At 34.7% G+C, this 21200-nt stretch overlaps 4 protein-coding genes across 4 annotated transcripts; 3 read left to right on the top strand and 1 right to left on the bottom strand.

The window, feature by feature from the left end:
• Positions 1-196: 196 nt before the first annotated feature.
• On the bottom strand, positions 197-3294 carry LOC106372186 (protein trichome birefringence-like 19). Its single transcript, XM_013812347.3, has 2 exons — positions 2113-3294; positions 197-1079 (listed from the first exon to the last, which is right to left on the bottom strand). The coding sequence occupies exons 1-2, from the start codon at positions 2587-2589 to the stop codon at positions 279-281; spliced, it is 1278 nt and encodes a 425-aa protein (XP_013667801.2). The 5' UTR covers positions 2590-3294; the 3' UTR covers positions 197-278.
• A 2345-nt stretch (positions 3295-5639) lies between these two features.
• Positions 5640-7752, top strand: BNAA10G18370D (S-adenosylmethionine decarboxylase proenzyme 2). Its single transcript, XM_013812350.3, has 4 exons — positions 5640-5773; positions 5854-5922; positions 6152-6307; positions 6384-7752. Exon 4 carries the CDS (start codon positions 6497-6499, stop codon positions 7601-7603), a length of 1107 nt encoding a protein of 368 aa, XP_013667804.3. The 5' UTR covers positions 5640-5773; positions 5854-5922; positions 6152-6307; positions 6384-6496; the 3' UTR covers positions 7604-7752.
• Positions 7753-10734: 2982 nt separating this feature from the next.
• On the top strand, positions 10735-11734 carry LOC106370572 (stress-induced protein KIN2). The gene is made up of 3 exons (XM_013810574.3): positions 10735-10929; positions 11229-11297; positions 11417-11734. Exons 1-3 carry the CDS (start codon positions 10876-10878, stop codon positions 11489-11491), a joined length of 198 nt encoding a protein of 65 aa, XP_013666028.1. The 5' UTR covers positions 10735-10875; the 3' UTR covers positions 11492-11734.
• Positions 11735-11889: 155 nt separating this feature from the next.
• LOC106372191 (pentatricopeptide repeat-containing protein At5g15980, mitochondrial) lies at positions 11890-14481 on the top strand. Its single transcript, XM_013812352.3, has one exon. The coding sequence runs from the start codon at positions 12226-12228 to the stop codon at positions 14176-14178; it is 1953 nt and encodes a 650-aa protein (XP_013667806.2). The 5' UTR covers positions 11890-12225; the 3' UTR covers positions 14179-14481.
• The last annotated feature ends 6719 nt before the right edge of the window (positions 14482-21200 follow it).

The following is a 21200-nucleotide window of genomic DNA, read 5'->3' as shown; positions in this document are numbered from 1 at the left end:
GAGCTTGTGGTGGTCAAATAATGAGGGAATTTTTTGACTATTCATTAAATTCAATAAAAAACAGAGCAGGAAGATTTGTGGTTTTGGTCATTAGGACATCATTTTCGACTTAGAGTCAATAAGTTCTTTGTATTCTTCTATCTTAACCATTTATAAATTATATATATAATTGTGATGGCTAATGTTGAACTCGTGGTGATCAAATAATCATGGACAATATTTGACTATTCATTAAATCCAATTAAAAAACAGAGCAGGAAAGACTTTCGGTTTTGGCATTAGGACATCATTTTCCGAACTTGAGCCAATAGTCCTTTCTCTTCTTCTCTCTTAATCATAGCGAGTAAGAAGTCATTTAGGTTATCTATCGGACCAGGCAGGCACCAGTGGACACAGTCGTTGTACAACGAGACATTAGCCTCAGGAAGATGACCGTAGCGGCTCGGGTGACCATCGGGCCTAAGCCACATCGCTTGAGTCGTATCTAATAGTCTAAACCTCTTCCCTTTCCTCTTGGCTTCTACTTCAGCTCTCTCAAACTCTTCCACCTGAATCCTGTGTAGCTTCATCGTCACATCGTCTTGAGTCTCGTTCCTCTGATAAGGTCCTCTCCTCAGACAGTTCCCTCCTTCGTTCCATAACCCACCCTCGAAATGCGATGGTGCAAACGTACGTAAATACAAAACGCCCTCGAATGTCTCCGTATCCAAGATCGCTTTAAACGCTGTTCTAAACGCTTTTCTGTACCCGTAAAACATCGAGAAGTCGGTTATGTTTGGTAATTGGCAATAACGGCAACCAATGATGGTATTGTTCTCGTAGTAGACCGATGGTCGGTAATGCCAATGGCCTGAGGAGATGATCACGTAGTCGAAGTCTCCTATCTCTGCTGTCCAACGCTCGTCTGCTTCATCGAGGTATAGATCAAAAACACTATGCTCTGTCTTGCCCGGTTCGGGTTCTGTGGACTTTACCAAGTGTGTTGACCAAAATGGAGCGATGGTGAAATTGTATGTCTCGTACGTCCATCTTTTGAAATAATCGCTAGTGTTAACTGAAGCATCGACTGGATATTCAACCTGAAAATGTTAATTCTACTTTAGTCTTGAGAAACTGAGAACGAACCCAATAAGTTAAGATTCGATTTCCAATGCACAAAAAACAAATCGAATTATAACAAAAAGGCTGGACCATGCACCACTGTTTAATAATGTTTATGCAATTTAATTATTCAGTTTGTTAATTAGCTAAGATGACCCATGGACTCTGTGGAAATGTCAATGTCAAGTCTACTTTTTTTAGCAAGAATCTTTACACACAAGTAAACTAATTTTATGCAAGGAAAAAGTAAACTATTTGATTAAAAGCTTAAAACATATTATATCACTGGACAAACTTCCCATTAATGTTTCATTATTACTTTTCCAGTGTAGGAAAACATTGTTTCAATCATTGTGGCACAGGTGAACCAATAATTTTTTAAAAAATATTAATAATTGAGTGGTTATATGATTTATCAGGCTTAGGTAACTAACATACATGTAAAATGTATGTATATACACACACACAAACTTCTTAATATAATGGTAAATGATCACAGTAATGATGCCCATCTCACTTCGTTTATACTACTTTATCAAAAGTGTAACTTCGACTATTAATTAAACTATACATATGATCTAATGATTCTAGTTTATCGATTAGAATGTTACTTCGACGTCAAGCGTAGTTAAATGATTTTTATTTGCTGCATTGAGTACTAAATTGTGATTTAGTGATTTATATGCTTTTGGACCTTGAATTTAAAACCGTCTACAAAGGGTTTAGTGACAAAATAAGCTAGACTCCGATCGGTTTACGTCATATATGTATCAACTTTCTTATTTTATTAGGAATAATATTTTTTTTTTGAGCAACAGGAACACTAAGTTAAATCATCATTCTAACTGAGAGCAGACTAAATCTATAACTAAATTCAAAACGTTGCAAAAACAGGTTTAAATCCTAAATTAAGCAATATTTACCAACAAATAAATTTCTGTTGAGGATTGTGAACTTACTATTCACTTACAAGAAATAGAACAGTTAGTATACAGTGTGAGATTGTGTTACCTGAGAGAGAAGACATATCAAAGACTGCATGTGGTTTCTGCTAACAGAGTCACCAACAAACGCCATGGTTTTACCTCTCACGGTCTCAAGAAACCGAAGCGGATCAAAAACCGGCAAGTCATCTTCACATCCATGGGGTTTCCATTTCCACTTGATGAAGTCCGTGTCAGGTCTTCCGAACCTCATGCAGTTTTGGTGTTCATGTATCGCCCAGCACGTGGTGTTGGTGTAGTAAGGTGCCTCAGGGTTAAGAACCCACTCTCCCGAGAATATGTCGCAGCTTCCGCGTCGGGTTGCAACACTGTCTTGGAGCTTGACGATGCTGGTTTGGCTTGGATGTTGTAGCTTGAGGAAGAAGTTAGGGTCTTCAACAAAAGGGTAGAGAAGAGGGATGATGGTGAAAAGAGATATGGAAATGGTCACTACAATGAGTAGCTTTTGTTTGCTTGGAATGGCTGCAGAGTGTAGAAGCTCCATTGTAGGGAAGCTAGGGAGAGAAGGAAGATAGATTTTGAGGAAGAAAACAAATCAAGATTATCTCAGACTTGTGGCCAGTTTGTTTATATGTTGTGAATTATTTAATCATGAACAATTTGTGAATTTTTTTCTTACAAAAAACGAGTAGGTGTCACATCTAAATTATGAGTTATGATTATTGCAAAATAACTTGCACAAAAATTAAAGTACTCAATCAAAAAGATTAATATTCACAATGGTGATGAACTATTCTGTAATTTGGACGTTTTTGTCGGCAATTTGGACGTTTAGATGATATTTAGATAGGCATCTTCTTTTTCTTTAAGTGATATGTTTTAATCTTTGTTGATTTGATTCCTTTGTAGGTGCCACAAGATAATAATCTTAAATCATATATTGTGAATTGCATGTCATACTTTCCGACTCTTTGACAAACAAGTTAAGTATAATTGGGAGTCGTCGGCTAAACATACATGAGTTCGTTTCAGCAGCCATATGGGATTGATTTTGGTTAGTCGCTATTACTTTAACCACAAGGTAAGAAACATTAGATTACTTTTGAAAAATCGTTCTTTCATTTATATAGAATTATCTTTTATAAATGGCCGAAAAGAAGATGACCAATAAAGGTTTGTAAATACCAATGGGGACGCCAAGCCACTAGATCACCATTCTTTGGATAAGGTTCATAACGTTGTTGCTGTTGAGGCGATCATATCATCCTTCTGTTAGATACATATGTATATATATGTGAAAGGCCGTTTTGTAAATGTTACGAGCTTTTTGTTGTTGTAATGGGAATAATATTTTCTTACAAGACTACAAAAGACAACAACTGTATTTATCCAAAATGCTGGTAAGAATATCAACATCTTTGTTGGTGTATTTTTTGTCCGCAGACACGTGACGTGGAAGCTGGAACGCCACTATCGTACTCAGTTATGATTTTAAAGGTCCTTTTTTTTTTGGGTTTGGCCACGGAGATGAGGGCTATTGATACCCCAGACTTGCGTAACCATTTGATCCTATCATTATTGTGATTGGGCTCAGATAGGTGGGCTATTATTCTTCTAGAATGGGTTGAGTGGTTACAGCAAGCCCAAGAAGAAGTCTGGACAGAGGAAACCCTGCAAAGAAGTAAGGACAATATGTCCTGTTTTTTAGTTTCAAAAACTTGTCGCCAGAGTTCATATTGAAACTTCAAATGAAATGTAACCACCATCTCTGGTTCTGCCATCAATAAACTTGTAACTACGCATAGGCATTTTATTCGAACATGTACTCAAACCCGACCAACCAAAATCCGAACAGAAGTGGCAAAACACGGATATTGAGTTATGAGAAATTGGATATCGGACCCGAATGTCTTCTTAATACGCGTAATGGTTATCGATGTGATATGAAGTAATGGGTTGTGAAAACCAAAACAAGATGCTTGAAATGTAATCAGTTGAGAATAAACTTTGTTATGAATCTCCAGGTAGCAAAGCGTTTGGAAGAAATAAAACAGGATCATTAGGAGGCCGTTGCTAAACCGGCTCAAATGGCAAACCCGGTTCAATTATATAGTGTTTGATGATCTTGGTTCCTGGAGCCCCAGGCCCAGGGTCTCTTAGTTATGGATTTATTTCTTTCTCTCATTATTGTTCGCAACTCATTTTGTGAAGAAATGGTAGTAGTTTTTCTTTCTTCTGTAAAAAATAAGTTTGGATTCATCAAGTTATCTCTGTGTTTTGCTGTTATATGTACTATACTAGTTTTACATGTAAGAAACAGCAGTATATGTAGCACATTTTAAGATTCATGTTAAATACACTAAATGGTACTAACACTCATGGTTTTGAACTAAGTCGAGCTAATGGAAGTATAAGAAAGAAATGTTGAATGCTAGAAACACAATTGCATATATAACTTTTAAGTTTTATTTGGAAAACAGCATTGTTTACTGTACATGATAGGCTGATAGCTTTATACTTGTATTCATGCATGAAAAAAACGCAAAAGTTATAGGTTAATACACGTACATCACTAATCTTTGTTTTCTTGTGTGCGACACGACACGTACATCACGAGTCTAAACATAGACATTCCAGTAACTCTTGATAAAAGCAGTTATTTCTACCAAAAACGCTAGTTAGTTGACCAACCTTTCAAAAGTGTTCGCTTACTAATTATTTTTTTTTTAAGTGAATATGCGAGAATACTTTTAGTTTTGGCACACTATATATAATCCTGTGTTTCTCATTTTGTTTAATTCTTGGCGAGTTTTGATTGAAAAGCACGTATTTATTGGTTACTTTATTTACTTTTCCACCTCGCTTTTGACCTACGCGAAGACGATGGTAACAGGGCCATTTTGGTCATTGCCAATAGACCGAAAAGAGAGTTCTACCCGCACAGAATTAGATTCTCTGGGGGCCCAACAAGAACGTAAACAGCTCACGTTCTTCGCACCTGTCTCTTTCTTGTGAGTATCGAAATCTGAACGTGTCGTCTCAAACACGACACGTGTCACCTCGAATATTACACGTGCCATCATATAATTGGCCGATACATCTCTTTTCTTTAACAGCAGTTTTTGTGGTTCAGATCTAAAACGCTAACTAATCTTTAAATTAAATCAAATATTCTTGTTTTAACTTATAACAAATCAATCATCCGCTGTTATATTTTTTTCGTGGCCAGGAATAGTCGCGATTTATCCCTGTGATCTTTTCGTGGTCAAGAAACGTCCCAAATACCAAAGCCTTGAACGTGAGCTACTTCAATAATACACGTGTCAAGGCGTGTATCGTTTATATAATTTTTGACATTTTGTGATACTTATAGTATTAATAATAAATAAATCTTAAACTGAGTAGTTAATTTGTTGACATTAAAAGCTAATTAACAAAAAGATTTGTTGCACTTTAATTCGTGTGGCCAAGAATCGTCACGCAAATCTCACCGCCTACAATCTTTCCACAAAAAGCAAAAGTGAGTAGGGGGCTTTTCGTAAAAAAGCCCAACAAGAGGGACAATAACGTCATTCGGCGGAGACCTAATAGCCTCACAAACGTATCTGACCTTGAGCCTATATAAACAACTCACTCCCCCCCTAATCTCACAAAGCTCATTTTCTTTTCATCATCACCAAATCATAAGCGGCTAACAAACTAGGGTTTCGAGGTTTTCTCTGAGTCAGGTTGGTTTTGATTAGCTTCATAGAGATCTATCTTGTTTTTCGATAGATTGATTGAATCTGGCGTTTGTTTATCGTTTCAGGTTTCGTTTGATTGAACACAAAGAAGAGATCGAAAAACTCCAGATCGAGATCAATATATTCATATACATGTAAGTCTCTGACGTTCGTTTTGTAATTAGATCTGATGAAATAATCTGATAATGTGTTCGTGAGATATCTGGATTTGTTGTATTGTTGAATCACTTAAAATGTTCTATGTTGTTAGATAATCATATGATTCGGTTGATATGCAGAAACATTGAATGTTCTATGTGTGTTACATGTTCACGACCTTGATTATGATTAGTCTCTAATGTGAGATTTGTGTTGTGGTTACAGAAGAGCGTGAATGAGATTATGATGGAATCGAAAGGTGGTAATAAAAAGTCGTCGTCGTCTAGTTCCTTATGTTACGAAGCTCCCCTCGGTTACAGCATTGAAGACGTTCGTCCCAACGGTGGCATCAAGAAATTCAAATCTTCTGTTTACTCCAACGTACGTCACCCTTTCAACATGTTATTAGCCTTTGTAATAATGTTAAATAACAATCCTTTTGTTTTGTGTGTTGCAGTGCGCGAAGAGGCCATCCTGAGTACCATTCAGTTCAGACAGTCCTCGTAGTTTAAACTTTCTTTACAATTTCAGTTTACTTTCAGCTCTGGTTCCTAACTTCCTCCTCTCACAATGTCACTCTCTGCAATCGGGTTCGAAGGCTACGAGAAGCGTCTCGAAGTCTCCTTCTTCGAGCCGAGTCTCTTCCTCGACACTCACGGGAAAGGACTCCGGGCCTTGTCCAAATCTCAGATCGACGAGATCCTCGCACCGGCTGAGTGCACCATCGTTTCCTCTCTCTCCAACGATGAACTCGACTCTTACGTCCTCTCCGAGTCCAGCCTCTTTATCTTCCCTTACAAGATCATCATCAAGACTTGCGGGACTACGAAGCTTCTCCTCTCTATCGAGCCGCTCTTGAGGTTGGCCGGTGGGGTTTCTCTCGAGGTTAAGTCCGTGAGGTACACTCGCGGAAGCTTCCTCTGCCCTGGAGGTCAGCCGTTCCCTCACCGTAACTTCTCTGAAGAGGTTTCTGTGCTCGATGGGCATTTTGCTAAGATGGGTTTGAGCAGTGTTGCGTACTTGATGGGTGATGATGATGAAACCAAGAAGTGGCATGTTTACTCTGCTTCTGCTCCTGCCAAGAACTCTAACGGCGACAACAATGTCTACACTCTCGAGATGTGTATGACTGGTCTGGATAAAGACAAGGCATCTGTGTTCTTCAAGAACGAGTCGAGCTCTGCTGGCTCCATGACGGATAACTCTGGTATCAGGAAGATACTTCCTCAATCCCAAATCTGCGACTTTGAGTTCGAGCCCTGCGGCTACTCGATGAACAGCGTCGAAGGTGACGCCATCTCCACCATCCATGTGACCCCTGAAGATGGATTCAGCTACGCTAGCTTTGAGGCAGTGGGGTACGATTTCACGACCATGGACTTGAGCCAACTCGTCTCAAGGGTGCTAACTTGCTTCGAGCCGAAGCAATTCTCAGTAGCGGTGCACTCTAGCGTCGCACAGAAGAGCTACGACCACTCTGGTCTCTCTGTGGACCTGGAGGATTACGGATGCAGGGAGACAACTGTGGAGTCTCTAGGAGAAGAGAGAGGAACAGTGATGTATCAGAGGTTCGAGAAGCTGGGAATGTACTGTGGTTCTCCGAGATCGACTTTGAAATGTGAGTGGAGCAGCAACAGTAGCTGCACTAGCGAGGACGAGAAGGAAGAGGGAATCTAAGCTCTTTTGTTTAGTTTTGTTGTTTCAAATAATAATGTTGCCTTTGTGTTTTTTTCTCCTTAAAAACCAGTAATAATTGTGTTTGGTCTCTGTGTATTCAGATGATCGAATATTATGAAATATCTATCAATAAGACCATTTTCGTGATACAATGAAGGCTTGTACAATCGTGTAAATCCTTATTATCCATTTTTCATAAAGTGGCATTGTTGTCAGCTTCTATCTAAAGAGTCTGCGTATATATATGCATACACACAACGACAACCACCGAACGCTTATTCCGTTCTGATTCGTTTACTTGACTATATCTCGTAACACATTGTTCTGGTTTAGCGTTGATGACATGAGAATCTTAGTCAACATGCATGGTAACTAAAAATACCTAGTTAATTTTCATAATTGGAAGAAAAAAACATCACTTGGAGTATCTCCAAAAGCAACATCACTTGGCAAAAATATGACTTGGAGTATCTCCAAAAGAAAAAATTCAAACTTTATTTTTAATTTTTTACTAGATTTTGACCCGCGCAGGCGCGCGGGTGTATATTTTGAAAAATATGTTGATATTTGTTTTTCATGTAATTATTAGGATTTGAAAAAATGAATCTGAGGAACATAACCGATACCGATCCAAAGATATAGTACCAAACACAAACATAAATTGATTAAATATTCTAATTATTCAAAATTTTGTTATTTAGAGAACCGAATCTGATCCGAACCGAAGTATTTGGGTATCCGAATTTATCTAAAAATAGATTTATATACTTATATATATTAATTATTTTTAGATTTAACGTATATAAAACATCAAAAATGATACTTTTAAATTGGTTTAAATACTTGAAAATATATATAGATAGTCAAAAGTAAATATCTGAAATAGTTAAAGTATACTCAAATCACCAAAAATACTTAAAATAATTATTGATTTCGTATCCAAAATTTTAAATCAAGCCAATTGATATGTTAAACTTAAGTATTATGACATATGTTATTCAAATTTATACGTAATATATTATTTTATTTATACATTTTGAGAAATTTAAAATATATAATGATTTAAGACTTTAAAAATAGTTTAAATTAGTTATCCAAACCCAAACCAAACCCGCAAAGATCCAAATCGAACTCAAACCAAAATTTAGAAACATTCTAATAAGGCTGAAATCTTTGACCCCGAAAACCCAAAATACAAACCGATCAGAACTAAACCCGTATGGGTATCCAAAAGCCCATCCCTAGTCATTATTATATATCGTATTTTATCATCATATAATTAATCGTATTTTATATGTACCATCATATAAGTAATCATATAATTAATAGTATTTTATACATACCATCATATAAATAATTACATATATTATATTTTTAAAACTTAATATGAAATATGAAAACCATAATTTGAGTTGGTATTTCAAATTGGGCTTTGTATTATATTTTTCTTATATATATTGACAATATTTTTTTATAATGGTTATTGAAAAATAGTTTAGTAAAAATCCATTTTTGAATATATGTATATTTTTGAATCAATTTTTGATATAAATCAAATTTGAATTATTATTTTGATTTGAAATATGTATATAAAGTTTAAATTTTGTTTTATGGTTAGTTTAGAAATTTTTTTTTTAAAGAATTAGATTGACCCATTTTGGTATATTTTAAAAGTGGTCTAGATAACTTTCAATTTTTTTAAAAAACATAAGCCCATTACTTTTTTTCTTAATACTACTATCCTTGTTTTCAAACAAAAATATTTTTTTTAAAAGACTGCAATCCATGTTTCCAAACACTCTAAATTTTTAAAAGTCCTATTCAAGTCTCCAAACACTCCAATTTTGTACTTGAGTTTTAATAAGATAGATATTTTACTATGGTCTTTTTTATTGATAATAATTAACAAAAATCATGAAACTTTTATTTAGCAATAAAATATATAACAAAAAATATTACACACATTATAATTAGCAAGGTGATACATTTTAATAGCATATTACATGCATTTGAAAATAATAACAGTCTTTTTGTTTTTATTTGCAGATTACATGCTAAAAGTTGTTAAAATCGTGTTCTTTCGTGTTTATGTAATAAAAAATTTCATACAATTTTATATTTTTGTATCTTTGATTTGTAGTTAGTATTAAATGTGTATTGTAATATTGTTTTGTATAATATTTCGCTTTACTGTAATTAATATAATTGTATTTTGCATAAGATTAAAAATTATAAAGACAAATTGACTATAAAAGTTAGAAAGATAATTTGAAAAACATATAACTGTATAAAGACTTAAAATTAAGGAACTTCAAATATCAAGTTTTGTACAGTAGGACTTCAAATATGAAAGAATTTAAAATTTTAAAGTTTTGAAATTGTTTTCGAAGTATGCAAAACTTCATATTTAAAATTCTTAAGTTGTTTCTGTAGATGCTCTTATAGTGCAGAATATATTTATATATATATATGAATTATTTGTACCGGTTTCTTCATTCAAACTAGATTTGAGTTAGAAATTCATGATTCATAAAAGTTTGAAATATGGGTGGGTTTGGTTTGGCAACTGCAACAGATAACTAGCCGAACACAACTGCGTGCGTCTAACTATTTCCCCGTCTACTATGCCGTGAACGTAATAATAGTAAAGCTTCTTTTTCTCATATATGTTTGATTATAATATATGATCATTGTCTCCCAAACACCTCATTTCTTCTCGTTTGAAAATAGTTAAATCATGTGTTTTGTATGGTTCCGGATTCACATAACGCACGAACTTTATAATTTCTTCGCAAAAGATAACACGAAATATGTTTGCCAAACGCATATGCAACAAACCCCACGTTACATATTTCTAATTACATCCATAGACTTAGCTGCATCTCTACTGGATTACAAATTACTTTTTTTTTTGTTCAAAAGATTAGAAATTACTAGAAGACGAAATAATGCTACGTAATATCTATATATATTCGAGATATTTTTTAAAGAGTTATATTGATGCGAGAGAACCACATACATAGAGTTCTGATATCCATATCAGTCCCAAAATAGACACTTGGAATTCACCATCGCCAATAAACAGCTACCGACGTTAGGCAAAACTAAACGAACCACTAAACCTCGCCGACTTGGTTTCAGATTACACATGGTACCACAAAGGTGTCTGTATTTGGTCTATAAATACAAACTCTTAGCCCACATCTCTCATCATCAAATCTAAAACATAAAACACATCAACGTTCATCTAAAAAAATATCTTCCTAAGAAAAATGGCAGACAACAAGCAAAGCTTCCAAGCCGGTCAAGCCGCTGGTCGTGCTGAGGTCTCTTTCTCCCTATAATACTTTGATCAAATGTTGTTGATGCGGTTGAAAATACAGTCGTGGCAACCACATTTAATTATCTAAATTTGAAAAAATCACTTTCTAAAAAAAAATAGAGAAAAGCTTGCTCAATAAATTTTCTTGAACCAACAAATCCTATATATTTTGAAGCAGGAAGTAGCATATAACTTTAGTAAACGACTATATTTCAGTCTATATAAATATCTTATATATATAGCTTGGTTGATAATTTTTTTAAATTCGTTATATATCACAACAAATACGTTTGGTGTGTATAGGAGAAGTCTAATGTGCTGATGGACAAGGTCAAGGATGCTGCTACCTCTGCTGGAGCGTCTGCTCAAACCGTAAGCGATCCATACATATGATATAATCATATATGTATATAAATATACGTATCTACTTCACATGTTCATGGATCTCATATCTGTTATACTGTAACTATATATATGTATTACTTATATAGGCAGGACAGAAGATATCGGAGACCGCAGGGGGAGCTGTCAATGTTGTGAAGGAGAAGACCGGCATGAACAAGTAGCGGATTCGAAATCAAAGTGGGATGTTATACAATAATCCTTTAAATTTGGACTTAAATAAAATTGGGAGTATTGATTCTCATCTTCGTCAAAGTTTGTTCTTGTTGTTGTTGTGTTTAGTGTTTTTAAATTTGAATTAATGTTTCTCCCTTTAGATTTGTATGTTTGGATGTTTACGTATTTAGTTTCCAACTAATAAACATGTATAATTTAAAGTTCCAAAAATATCTTATCTTCATTATTCATTCCCTTGATACTTATATACCTTCCTCCTCTCATGTTTTAGAGTTTTCTCATGCATGTTGGTTAAATCAAATTAATAAACCAAAGTTACAGAAACCGTACTTGGATTAGAGAAAGAGAAAACATTCTTAAAAATACACAAGACAAGAAAATAAAAACTTGATACTTTTTATTTAACACTCAGAAAATTATATTGATATTGGGTAAAAAGCCCAAAGAAACAGAATAATCCCTAATCCAAACAAGAAAAATACAGAAGCAATCAGGCCTGAAGCAAATACTGATCTAATTAAAAACTATAGTCCACAAAAACCCGAGTTATAAGTTTTTTTTTCCCTCCACGTCATCGAAATGGAACCTTCTGTCTCATCTAGCTGTGTTTCCTCGCCTCGAAAATCAAAATCCTCACTAAAACCCTAAACATTTCTCAATCGCTGTTCCTCCTCCTTCTCAAAAAGACTCAACCTTTCGAGATCCACAGATCCAATCAGAGATGAGATATCAACAATGGCGATTGCTGCTTCTCAGAATCCACCGTGCTTCTCCTTCTCCTCACTTTCAGGTACCCTCCATTTCAACCCGATCCATCTCTTCCTTCCTCCACACACGTTCCCAACCCAGATCTCCGCAACAAAGCCAAGATCTTCCTCGCTTACGATCCCCAATCACGACTCGAACCTTCTCCTCCGATCCCGCGGTTAAAACAGAGAAGTCCGCTTCCGAAGCCACCGTGATCGACATCTTCACCAGATTGAGCTCCGAAGACGAGATCAAGCAAGAGCTCGAGTCTAGCTCCATCGTCCTCACCCAAGACTTAGCTTTAAAAGTTCTGAGAAAGCTCGAATCAAACCCCGACGCCGCTAAAAGGCTTTTCAATTGGGCCAAAGAGGCTTCTCCTCCCACCTCGAAAAGCTACAACATGATGCTTCGTATCCTCGCTGGGAACGGGCTCGTCGACGAGTTTTGGGGGTTGGTTAGTTCCATGAAGAGGAAAGGTCACGGCTTGTCCGCTAACGTTAGAGATAAAGTCGGCGACAAGTTTCGTAAAGACGGACTCGAGAAAGACTTTGTAAGGCTGAGAAAGCTCTTCCCTTTAGATCCGTCGGATGATGATTGTGTTAAGGTGTGTAAGGTCGTGGAGAAGGAAGAGTGGAGTGATGACGTGGAGAAGCGGATAAGAGAGTTAAACGTTGAGTTTGGGAGTGATTTGGTTAAGATGATTGTGGAGAGTCTTGACGTGGAGCCTAGGAAGGCTTTGTTGTTCTTCCGTTGGGTTGATGAGTCTGGTCTCTTTAAGCATGATGAGAAGACGTATAACGCTGTGGCTAGAGTTTTGGGGAGGGAGAAGTTTCTAGATAGGTTTCAGAACGTGGTTGGAGAGATGAAGAGCGCTGCTTACGAGGTGGAGATTGAGACTTATGCTACGGTTTCTACGAGGTTTTGCCAGAGTAAGTTGATTGAAGAAGCTGTTGACTTGTTTGAGATTGCTATGGCAGGTAGTAACAAACCGACCTCACAGTGCTTATCTTTGTTGCTTAAGAAGATTGTGACCGCCAAGGTTTTAGATACGGAGTTGTTTTCGAGAGCTGTGGAGGCGTATACCAAAAACGGTAACGTTTTGACGGATGGTATGATGAAGTCTGTGTTAAAGTCCCTAGTAAGCGTGGATAGGGTTGCTGAGAGCAATGAGGTGTTGAAAGCAATGAAGAAAGGAGGATATCTCCCAAGTAGTGATCTGCAGAGGATGATTGCATCAGAGCTTAGTCGTAAAGGAAAGAAAGACGAAGCTGATGAGCTTGTAGACTTTATGGAAGCATCTGGGACTAAGCTAGATGATAAGGCAATGGCTTCTCTTGTTGAAGGGTACTGTGACTCCGGGGATCTTAAGGAAGCTTTAGCGAGTTTTGAGAAAATGGTTGGCAAAGAGGGAGTAGTGTCAAATGCTGGTTATGCGTTTGAGAAGTTGGTTCATGCGTACTGCAACAAGAATCAGGTAAGAGATGCGTACAAGGTTTTGAGTTCACAAGTAAAGCAGAATCAGGTCAAACCTCTTCATGGAACGTACAAGTGTTTGGTGCGTAATCTACTGACGAAGAAGATTGCTAGTGAGGGTGGGTTTGAAGAAGCTTTGAGTCTTCTACCAATGATGAAAGATCATGGGTTCCCTCCTTTCGTTGACCCTTTCATGAGTTACTTCTCGAAAACTGGAACAAGCTCCGAAGCTTACAGTTTTCTCAAGGCTATAACCTCGTATCATTTCCCATCTATCTCGGTGGTTATGCGTGTGTTTGAAACAATGATGAAGTCTGCAAGGCACAGTGAGGCGCAGGATCTGCTCTCTTTGTGCCCAGACTATATCCGTAATGATCCAGATGTTCTTGAACTCTTCTACTCCATGAAAGCTGATGGATCTGCTGTAGAGGAACCTTTGGCTGCTTCTTCTTAGCTCCAGTTTTAGTTTACAATCCACCAAGTTCTTTTTTGTTTCTGGTCATTTGATTCACAAGAAGTTGGCAAGAGAGTTTCCTACTGTTCCCTTTTGTTTTGTATCATCACCATTCACCAGTTTAGTGTCTTCATCAACTTGGTGCACTGGCAAAATAATTTTAAGCTACTCTGGTTCTTTTATTTTACAAAAGTTTTCATCTTCTGCTTCTTGGATCTACAATGGATGCCCATGATTGTTCTGATCATTAGTAACAAGATCTGTCTGTGATTCTACTTTTATTTCTAAGTTTTTTCCTCTGTACTAGTGTATTATTGCCTACGGATTAGATACTTGTTTTCCACATTGCCAAGTGCTTAGGGTATCAAAATGGAAGAAGCCTCACTTCTGTTGTAGAGAATCAATCAAGCCTTTTGTATATGGTCATGGGCCTTAGAGATGTAGATACCAAATCTAATTCAGCAGAGCAGAAGATAACGTAAGGGTAGTTTCTATAGTCTTTGTTCTTTTCTTATTATTGATACAGGACCACCACAGCCACAAACCAATCGTAGTGCTGGTCTTTGTCGCCTTCTATATTCAAATTATTTAGTTCTTGTAGATATATCACAATCTTTGATATCTAAAATGCAGATGTTTCAAAACTTGTACCGTTTCCATTCTCATTGTTAAAAGAGCATCATCTCTGCAAAAGTCTTTTTGAATTTTTGTGCAGAGAGTGAGGAGAAGTAAAAGGACTGGACGAGGAGGAACAGATCGGCGAGAGAGCGATGTAGCAACATATAAAGACAAAGGTTTTATGGATGTTCATACAAGAAATGAGACAAAAGAGTGGAAGAAAGAAAGAAGGAGAGGGATGTGTCATCATTCCTGTATGATGAGTTGCTATTCTGCAAAAGGGGGACCGTTTCTCAAACCTTTGGATCCATCCGGCGGGTTCCTGGGTTTTGAAGCAAAGCCTAACATGCTTCTTTTTTTTGGTTAGAAGAAAGATGAATGTTAGAGCAGGTTTCATGTTTCAACGAGGAGACAAAGTTTCTATCACTTTCCCGGGAAAAGCTAAAAAGGAAAAAGAATACGAAAAAGAAAACATTCAATTGTCTAAGCCACGCTAAGCTTTTGCACAAAAGGAAAATGCACACTAGTTTACCTGCTTGCTTGGGACCAGATAATGTAAAATCAAATATTTACGCATGTATCAATTTTTTTTTAAATGAGCTATATGTATACTAGGGATGATCGTAGGATTCATGTATAGTTTTGTTAGCTTGAAAAAATAATCGTCCAAAAAATACAAATGGAGTGAAACTAAAACATTTTTATCAATATTGAGACAAAAGTCAAACCTACTGACACATGTAATATGGTAGTTTTTTCGGCTAAAAGACATGTAATATGGTAGTTGAAAAAAAAATTATTACTCCCTCCGTTTTTTAATATAAGTCGTTTTAAAGCTATGCACATAGATTAAGAAAATTATTAGTTTCTTATATTTTCGAAACAAAAACATCATTAATTTTTTACCTAACCACAATTTAACCAATAAAAAAATAGAAGATATATTATCATTGGTCAGACAACATTAATTATTAATAAATATTACATAGAAAACCGAAAACGACATATAATTTGGAATAAATTTTTTTCTCTAAAACGACTTATATTGAAAAACGGAGGGAGTATTAAACAATCCCCCGTTTTATTTCAACTGGATAAACAGTTTTTTTTGGTAAAATAGATAAACGGTTTTAAAAAATTTATATGTTAATAGCACAAATCAATATATGGAGATTCTTTGAAAATATTATTTGAATAAATCATATTTGCATTTGTTATTATTATTTAGTTCTCAAAAAAAAAAAATTTACATTAGAAAATATATAAAGTCTGAAATACACTTAATCATTCCAGCCTTCGAACTGTTTTGCGAGAGTGTGTGTCAAGTATCTGATTTCGTATGATATCATGGATGACTCGAGACAAGACAACTGATTTGTTATGAGAGGTGACTTCTGGTGGATTCGATCATTGTGAATTTGTTTGATATCTATTGAAGTAAAATTTGTTAAATTGCTAGGCTATTAATTGGCTATGCCTATGAGTGATAAAAATGAAATGTTACCTTTTGTTTAACCAAATTCAATGATTTGAATAAGCATAGCGTTTGGTATGTTAGGTGAATCCCGAACGCATTAAACATATGATTTAACTGTTCAAGACAAATTGAGATGTCCGAAACATCCCAAGAAGTCAAAGACAATGATCATGACTCATGAGTTTCTTAACGTACAAAAAATGGAAGAGCAATATAACTAATCAACTGTTAGACCGTTTTAATCTTTAAAAAAAATCTTATAGAACAACCTTCCATAGTATTTTAGTTCATCATTTAATTTTTCAAATGTCAGATATACTTTGTGATGATTTATAGTTCAATACGTAGCACCAGTTACATTTATAATATCATCGTCTTGGATGCTGCTACAACTTTTCGAGCAACTGTGTTTTCGTTCTGAATAACCAACACATTAAAGCTAACTAAGATTGTCATGATTTGATGTAATAATCACATAGATAAGGGAAATGATGGCAAGCTGCTTCGATGAATCACTTTCATGGGCCGACAAGACATGGTTATAATAATTATATTCCAATAATCCATGCAAAATACAATTATTGACAAATTTATCTAAAAGGAACCCAATATTAATTTCAAACTGACATGATTTCATCGGTTTGTACTTCTAACTTTCTAAGAAACAATATGATTATAACTTGTTTTGTCATTGTCTACTTGATGACTCGCAGTAACAGTCAACTTAGTTTTTTTTGACTATGTTAATTCAGTTTAAATCATATTTACATCAAATGCAGCTTGAATTACCAATAGCAAAGATTTTAACACTCTAAAGAGATGTGGCAAACCAAGCTTGGAGGTCTTCTTCAAACGTGGTTCTTGTGGAAAGTTGCATTCCAACTAAACATGTAATTCATTTGACATTGTTATTTCCTGTTGATAAGTAACTATGCCTCACAAGCTATATGCATAAGGGAAACTTAGGTATCAACTATCATATGTGCAAACCAACTCCTTTGCACCTATTAGAGTTAACCGGAATTGTATTGTCGGTTTAATGCCACGCCATTTCAGAACTCAATTGTGATGAAAAGATCAAAGTAGAGCTTAGGAAACGCATGATCTAAGATGAGTAATGTGGAAAATGAAGGTCGAGAACTGAGTTTGAGCTCAGCGCTCTGATACGGTGCTACCATGTTAAAGGAATTGAAAAATATGATGGATCGAAGAAGATGAAATGAAAGTGACAAATGATTATGTTATTTAGTTACAAAGTTCGTTACTCTGTTTATATATTACAGAGTAACCGGTTTAGTTACACGGTTTATACTAAACCAACGATACAATTCCGGTTAACTCTAATAGCACCATGCCACTTTATTCGATGTTGTTCAAATATAATTTCGAATGTTTTTAGTTTTAAATACTGGTTTGAAAGCATCGTCTTTCCTCCTCCACATCATTATATCCTCTGTTACATTTTCTGTTTTAGAAAGGCTTAAGTGTAGTATTCGAAAAGGGGAAGCTAAAAACATTCCATATGCTTGTACCTTTCTTTTTTGTCAAACTATTAGATACCTTTCAACTTTGCGTTGTATTTTAATAGTGTTATCATCTTTTTAACTATTAAATTCGCAACATTACTCAGCGATTACAATTTACCAAATGTTAATCAATCAAAGCCCACGTTTTTATTAATGCAAGTACGCAGTTTTGATTATTTTCTTATGTTTGCTAATACAATTTTGATTTTTTTTTCCTTTTTCTCCGCCTTTATTTTGAAATCCTATTTGTTTGATTAAACAATGTTTTAGTACAATGTAAGCAAACTAGTACTTTAAGCTTAAATCAAGTTTAAACACTTTGATACGAATATAAATATGTGTTTTTTATGGAACTAATTGATGACAATTAGGTGAGCTAAAAAAACAAATACAAAACTCTAAATGAGTAAAACAAAGCCTTAGACAATCGGGTATGTAGTATATACATTGCCAAGCGTACATGTGCAGTGTAATGCTGTAAATCGCATAAATAGTTTGAATCGTCATACACGAATTAGATCACTCGAAAACCCGAATTAAAAAAACGATAAACTATCAATGTAGCTCTTTTTATATATACCCCTATCTTGGTCTATACATATGCGTAACCATTTTAATTAGTTTCTTCTTAGCATGAATTCTTGACTCATATATGAGAACATATATGAGAAACCGTCACGTGAGTATTTTCAGTAACACAAAGAAAAAAAATAGTAGTTTAAAAAAAAAAGGAATAGTAAAATGCAGTTTCTACTATAGAGTTTAAACCAATGGAAAGATGAACAATTGTATCTTTGTTTTAATCGAAATACCTATTTTTGCGACCACAAGTTTTGTATCAAATTTATTATAAATGTAACTTGTGGTAGTATAAATCAAACGAAGCAATTTGTGAATTCAAAGAAGAGATTCACCTAGTCTCGTTGAGAAGCTTTATTGAGTTCAGAACTGATCCTGCCAACTTCAATGCCAAATCAAGTCAGATAGGACTTCTTCTTGGTGTTGCCCAAAGTCCTGGAGCTTCTCACCAAAAGCTCTTGCCGGGCAACAGTCCAACCGCTTCTTATTGGTGTATCAACGTCGATTTCGACTATCAATTGTTCTCGCGAACAATCGCCTTAGGGATTAAGGTGAAACTTCTTCATGGGGTTCTTCATCTTGCTGAGTTTGACTCGCCTCTTATAGGCTCTATCTTTCTATGTTTTATAATGCTTTCTACTTTCGTTGTACCGTCGAGCATGCCTCCGGAATTATTTGCTTCAGTTGTAAACGTTCTTGTTCTTTGAACTCTTTAATATAAGTTTCGTGTTACAAAAAAAAAAATGTCATCAGATACTATTCCCCTAACATTATTGAAGTTGATACAGTTTTCCTCCACCACCTCAGCCCTCAGGCATAGGACTGAAGTTTGGAACCATCTTTCTCTATCTTGCATTCTGCACAATATCTCATGTCATGTTTTGTAATCTTATATTCTTATACATATTACAGTATATATGATTTTTATTTCGTTTCCTCTGAAATTTACAGAACCCATTTTCCATCAAACGTCAAATCGACGAGAAAATCATTAAATATAAATGATTGATTCTCATAAATCGAGTTTTAAGAAACCGTGTCACGTGGACCAAACTATACAAACTTGACTAGGAATGACGCTTGGGAAAGTGATTCTTGAACTAGTATACTATTGTTCACCAAGAATATTATTTTGTTTGTTTCTTCTTTGTTTACAGTTCGGTACGCATCTATGAAGATAACCATAATGTACGAATATGAATATCTTTGAATAATTAGGATGCTAGAAAATCATTTTAATGTGTGATCAGGGTGATACATATTACTCCAACAATATTTGTTTTGTTGATGGAAAACTAGACACAAAATAATATTATTATGTAATTGATTCTTGACATGAGAAATGAGTAAAGATTATTTGAATTACGCTTTCAAATTTTGGTTAATATGCTGGCAAATTAACAATACGTATAGTTTAGTTTGAGAGACAAAAAATGATAGGTTAGTATTCACATAACCCTTTTAGTTTGTCAACTGCCCTCACGTAACCCTAAGATCGCATTTGAGAGGATTTTCTACCCCTTGCTATTTCCATTTCTAAATGCTATACTAGAAAAAAAAAATACTCCAACCTATCTCTATTCATTCTTCTAAAATAGATATTTTTATTTTTACCTCTATATATAGAATCAAAAATAGCATTCCTCCATTATAGAATCATAGTTTTTATATAAAATAGTTCTTTAATTTTAAATTTTTATAGTTATAACCAAAAAAACTATTTTGTAAAAAATACAGTTTTCTATAAACATAGATCAATCACACATTTTATTTATATAATAGTCTTTTAAATAAAATTTTCTTTAAACAAAGTCATAATTCAATGAAAATCTTGTAAAAGTTAAAAGTACATGGGGTTAATTATCGACTTCATAAGTAAAAGGTAGTACTTGTTATAAAATTAAAATAAAACATTTTGAAAATATATCTTTTAGAGATAAAAATAAAGGAATACACTGGAAAAAATATATTTCTATTTCAGAGTTGCTCTATTTTAGAAGTAAAATAGAGGAATACAGTGAAGATAATCTAAAATTTCATTAAAACTGCCATTTTGTATTAAATCAATTTTTCAGAATGTATATTGTTTTTATCATCGTGAAAACAAACTAATGTATAAATTGCTTAGTTTCTACTAAAATTCTAATATAATAAAAATAATCTTCTCTAATTTGTGGATAGTCTTTGTAAAAGTTTTAACGAATAATATAAAGAAAAACTCTAATATGGATCCGGGTTCAAATTTCGTTGGCCACCGCCGATTAAAATAGGGTGAAAAAGATGGCATTCTAAGATGTTTTCTGGGAAGGTGCATTTAGACGCTAGTCGGGTTTTTTTCGGAGTGTCTGAAATGCCTGGATTATAAAAAAAAATATAAGAAAAATTTAACTTAAGACTAAAATAAATCATATTTGTTTTAACACTATATAGTATATGTATATTTTCAACAGATACAAGTGCTTGTCACAATATAACTGCCAACTCACACATAGACAACACCTAGTGATAAGGACAAGCAGTTTGGACAAATTGTAAGGTTAAATTTTTAATGTCTTGTGCTTGGCTTATGGGTTATCTTATTATCTAAAATTTTCTCAAACAAATCTGTATATATACATATGTATAAATCTATTAGTACATCATATCAAATATCTTATGGTAAATTTAACTTGTAGCTGTAAAATGTTAAAGACTTAAAGTCTTTTTTGTTTCGAATGTTCAGAAAAAACTTTATAGTAAAAAAAATTGATGATCATTTTGTTATATATGAAAGGTAGATATGGTCGTTTAGCTTTTAGTAGGATTTCGAATCTATTCCTTTT

Source organism: Brassica napus, chromosome A10, assembly GCF_020379485.1.
Source record: "Brassica napus cultivar Da-Ae chromosome A10, Da-Ae, whole genome shotgun sequence".
Lineage (NCBI taxonomy): Eukaryota > Viridiplantae > Streptophyta > Magnoliopsida > Brassicales > Brassicaceae > Brassica > Brassica napus.
This window is presented reverse-complemented; position numbering and strand designations above follow the sequence as displayed.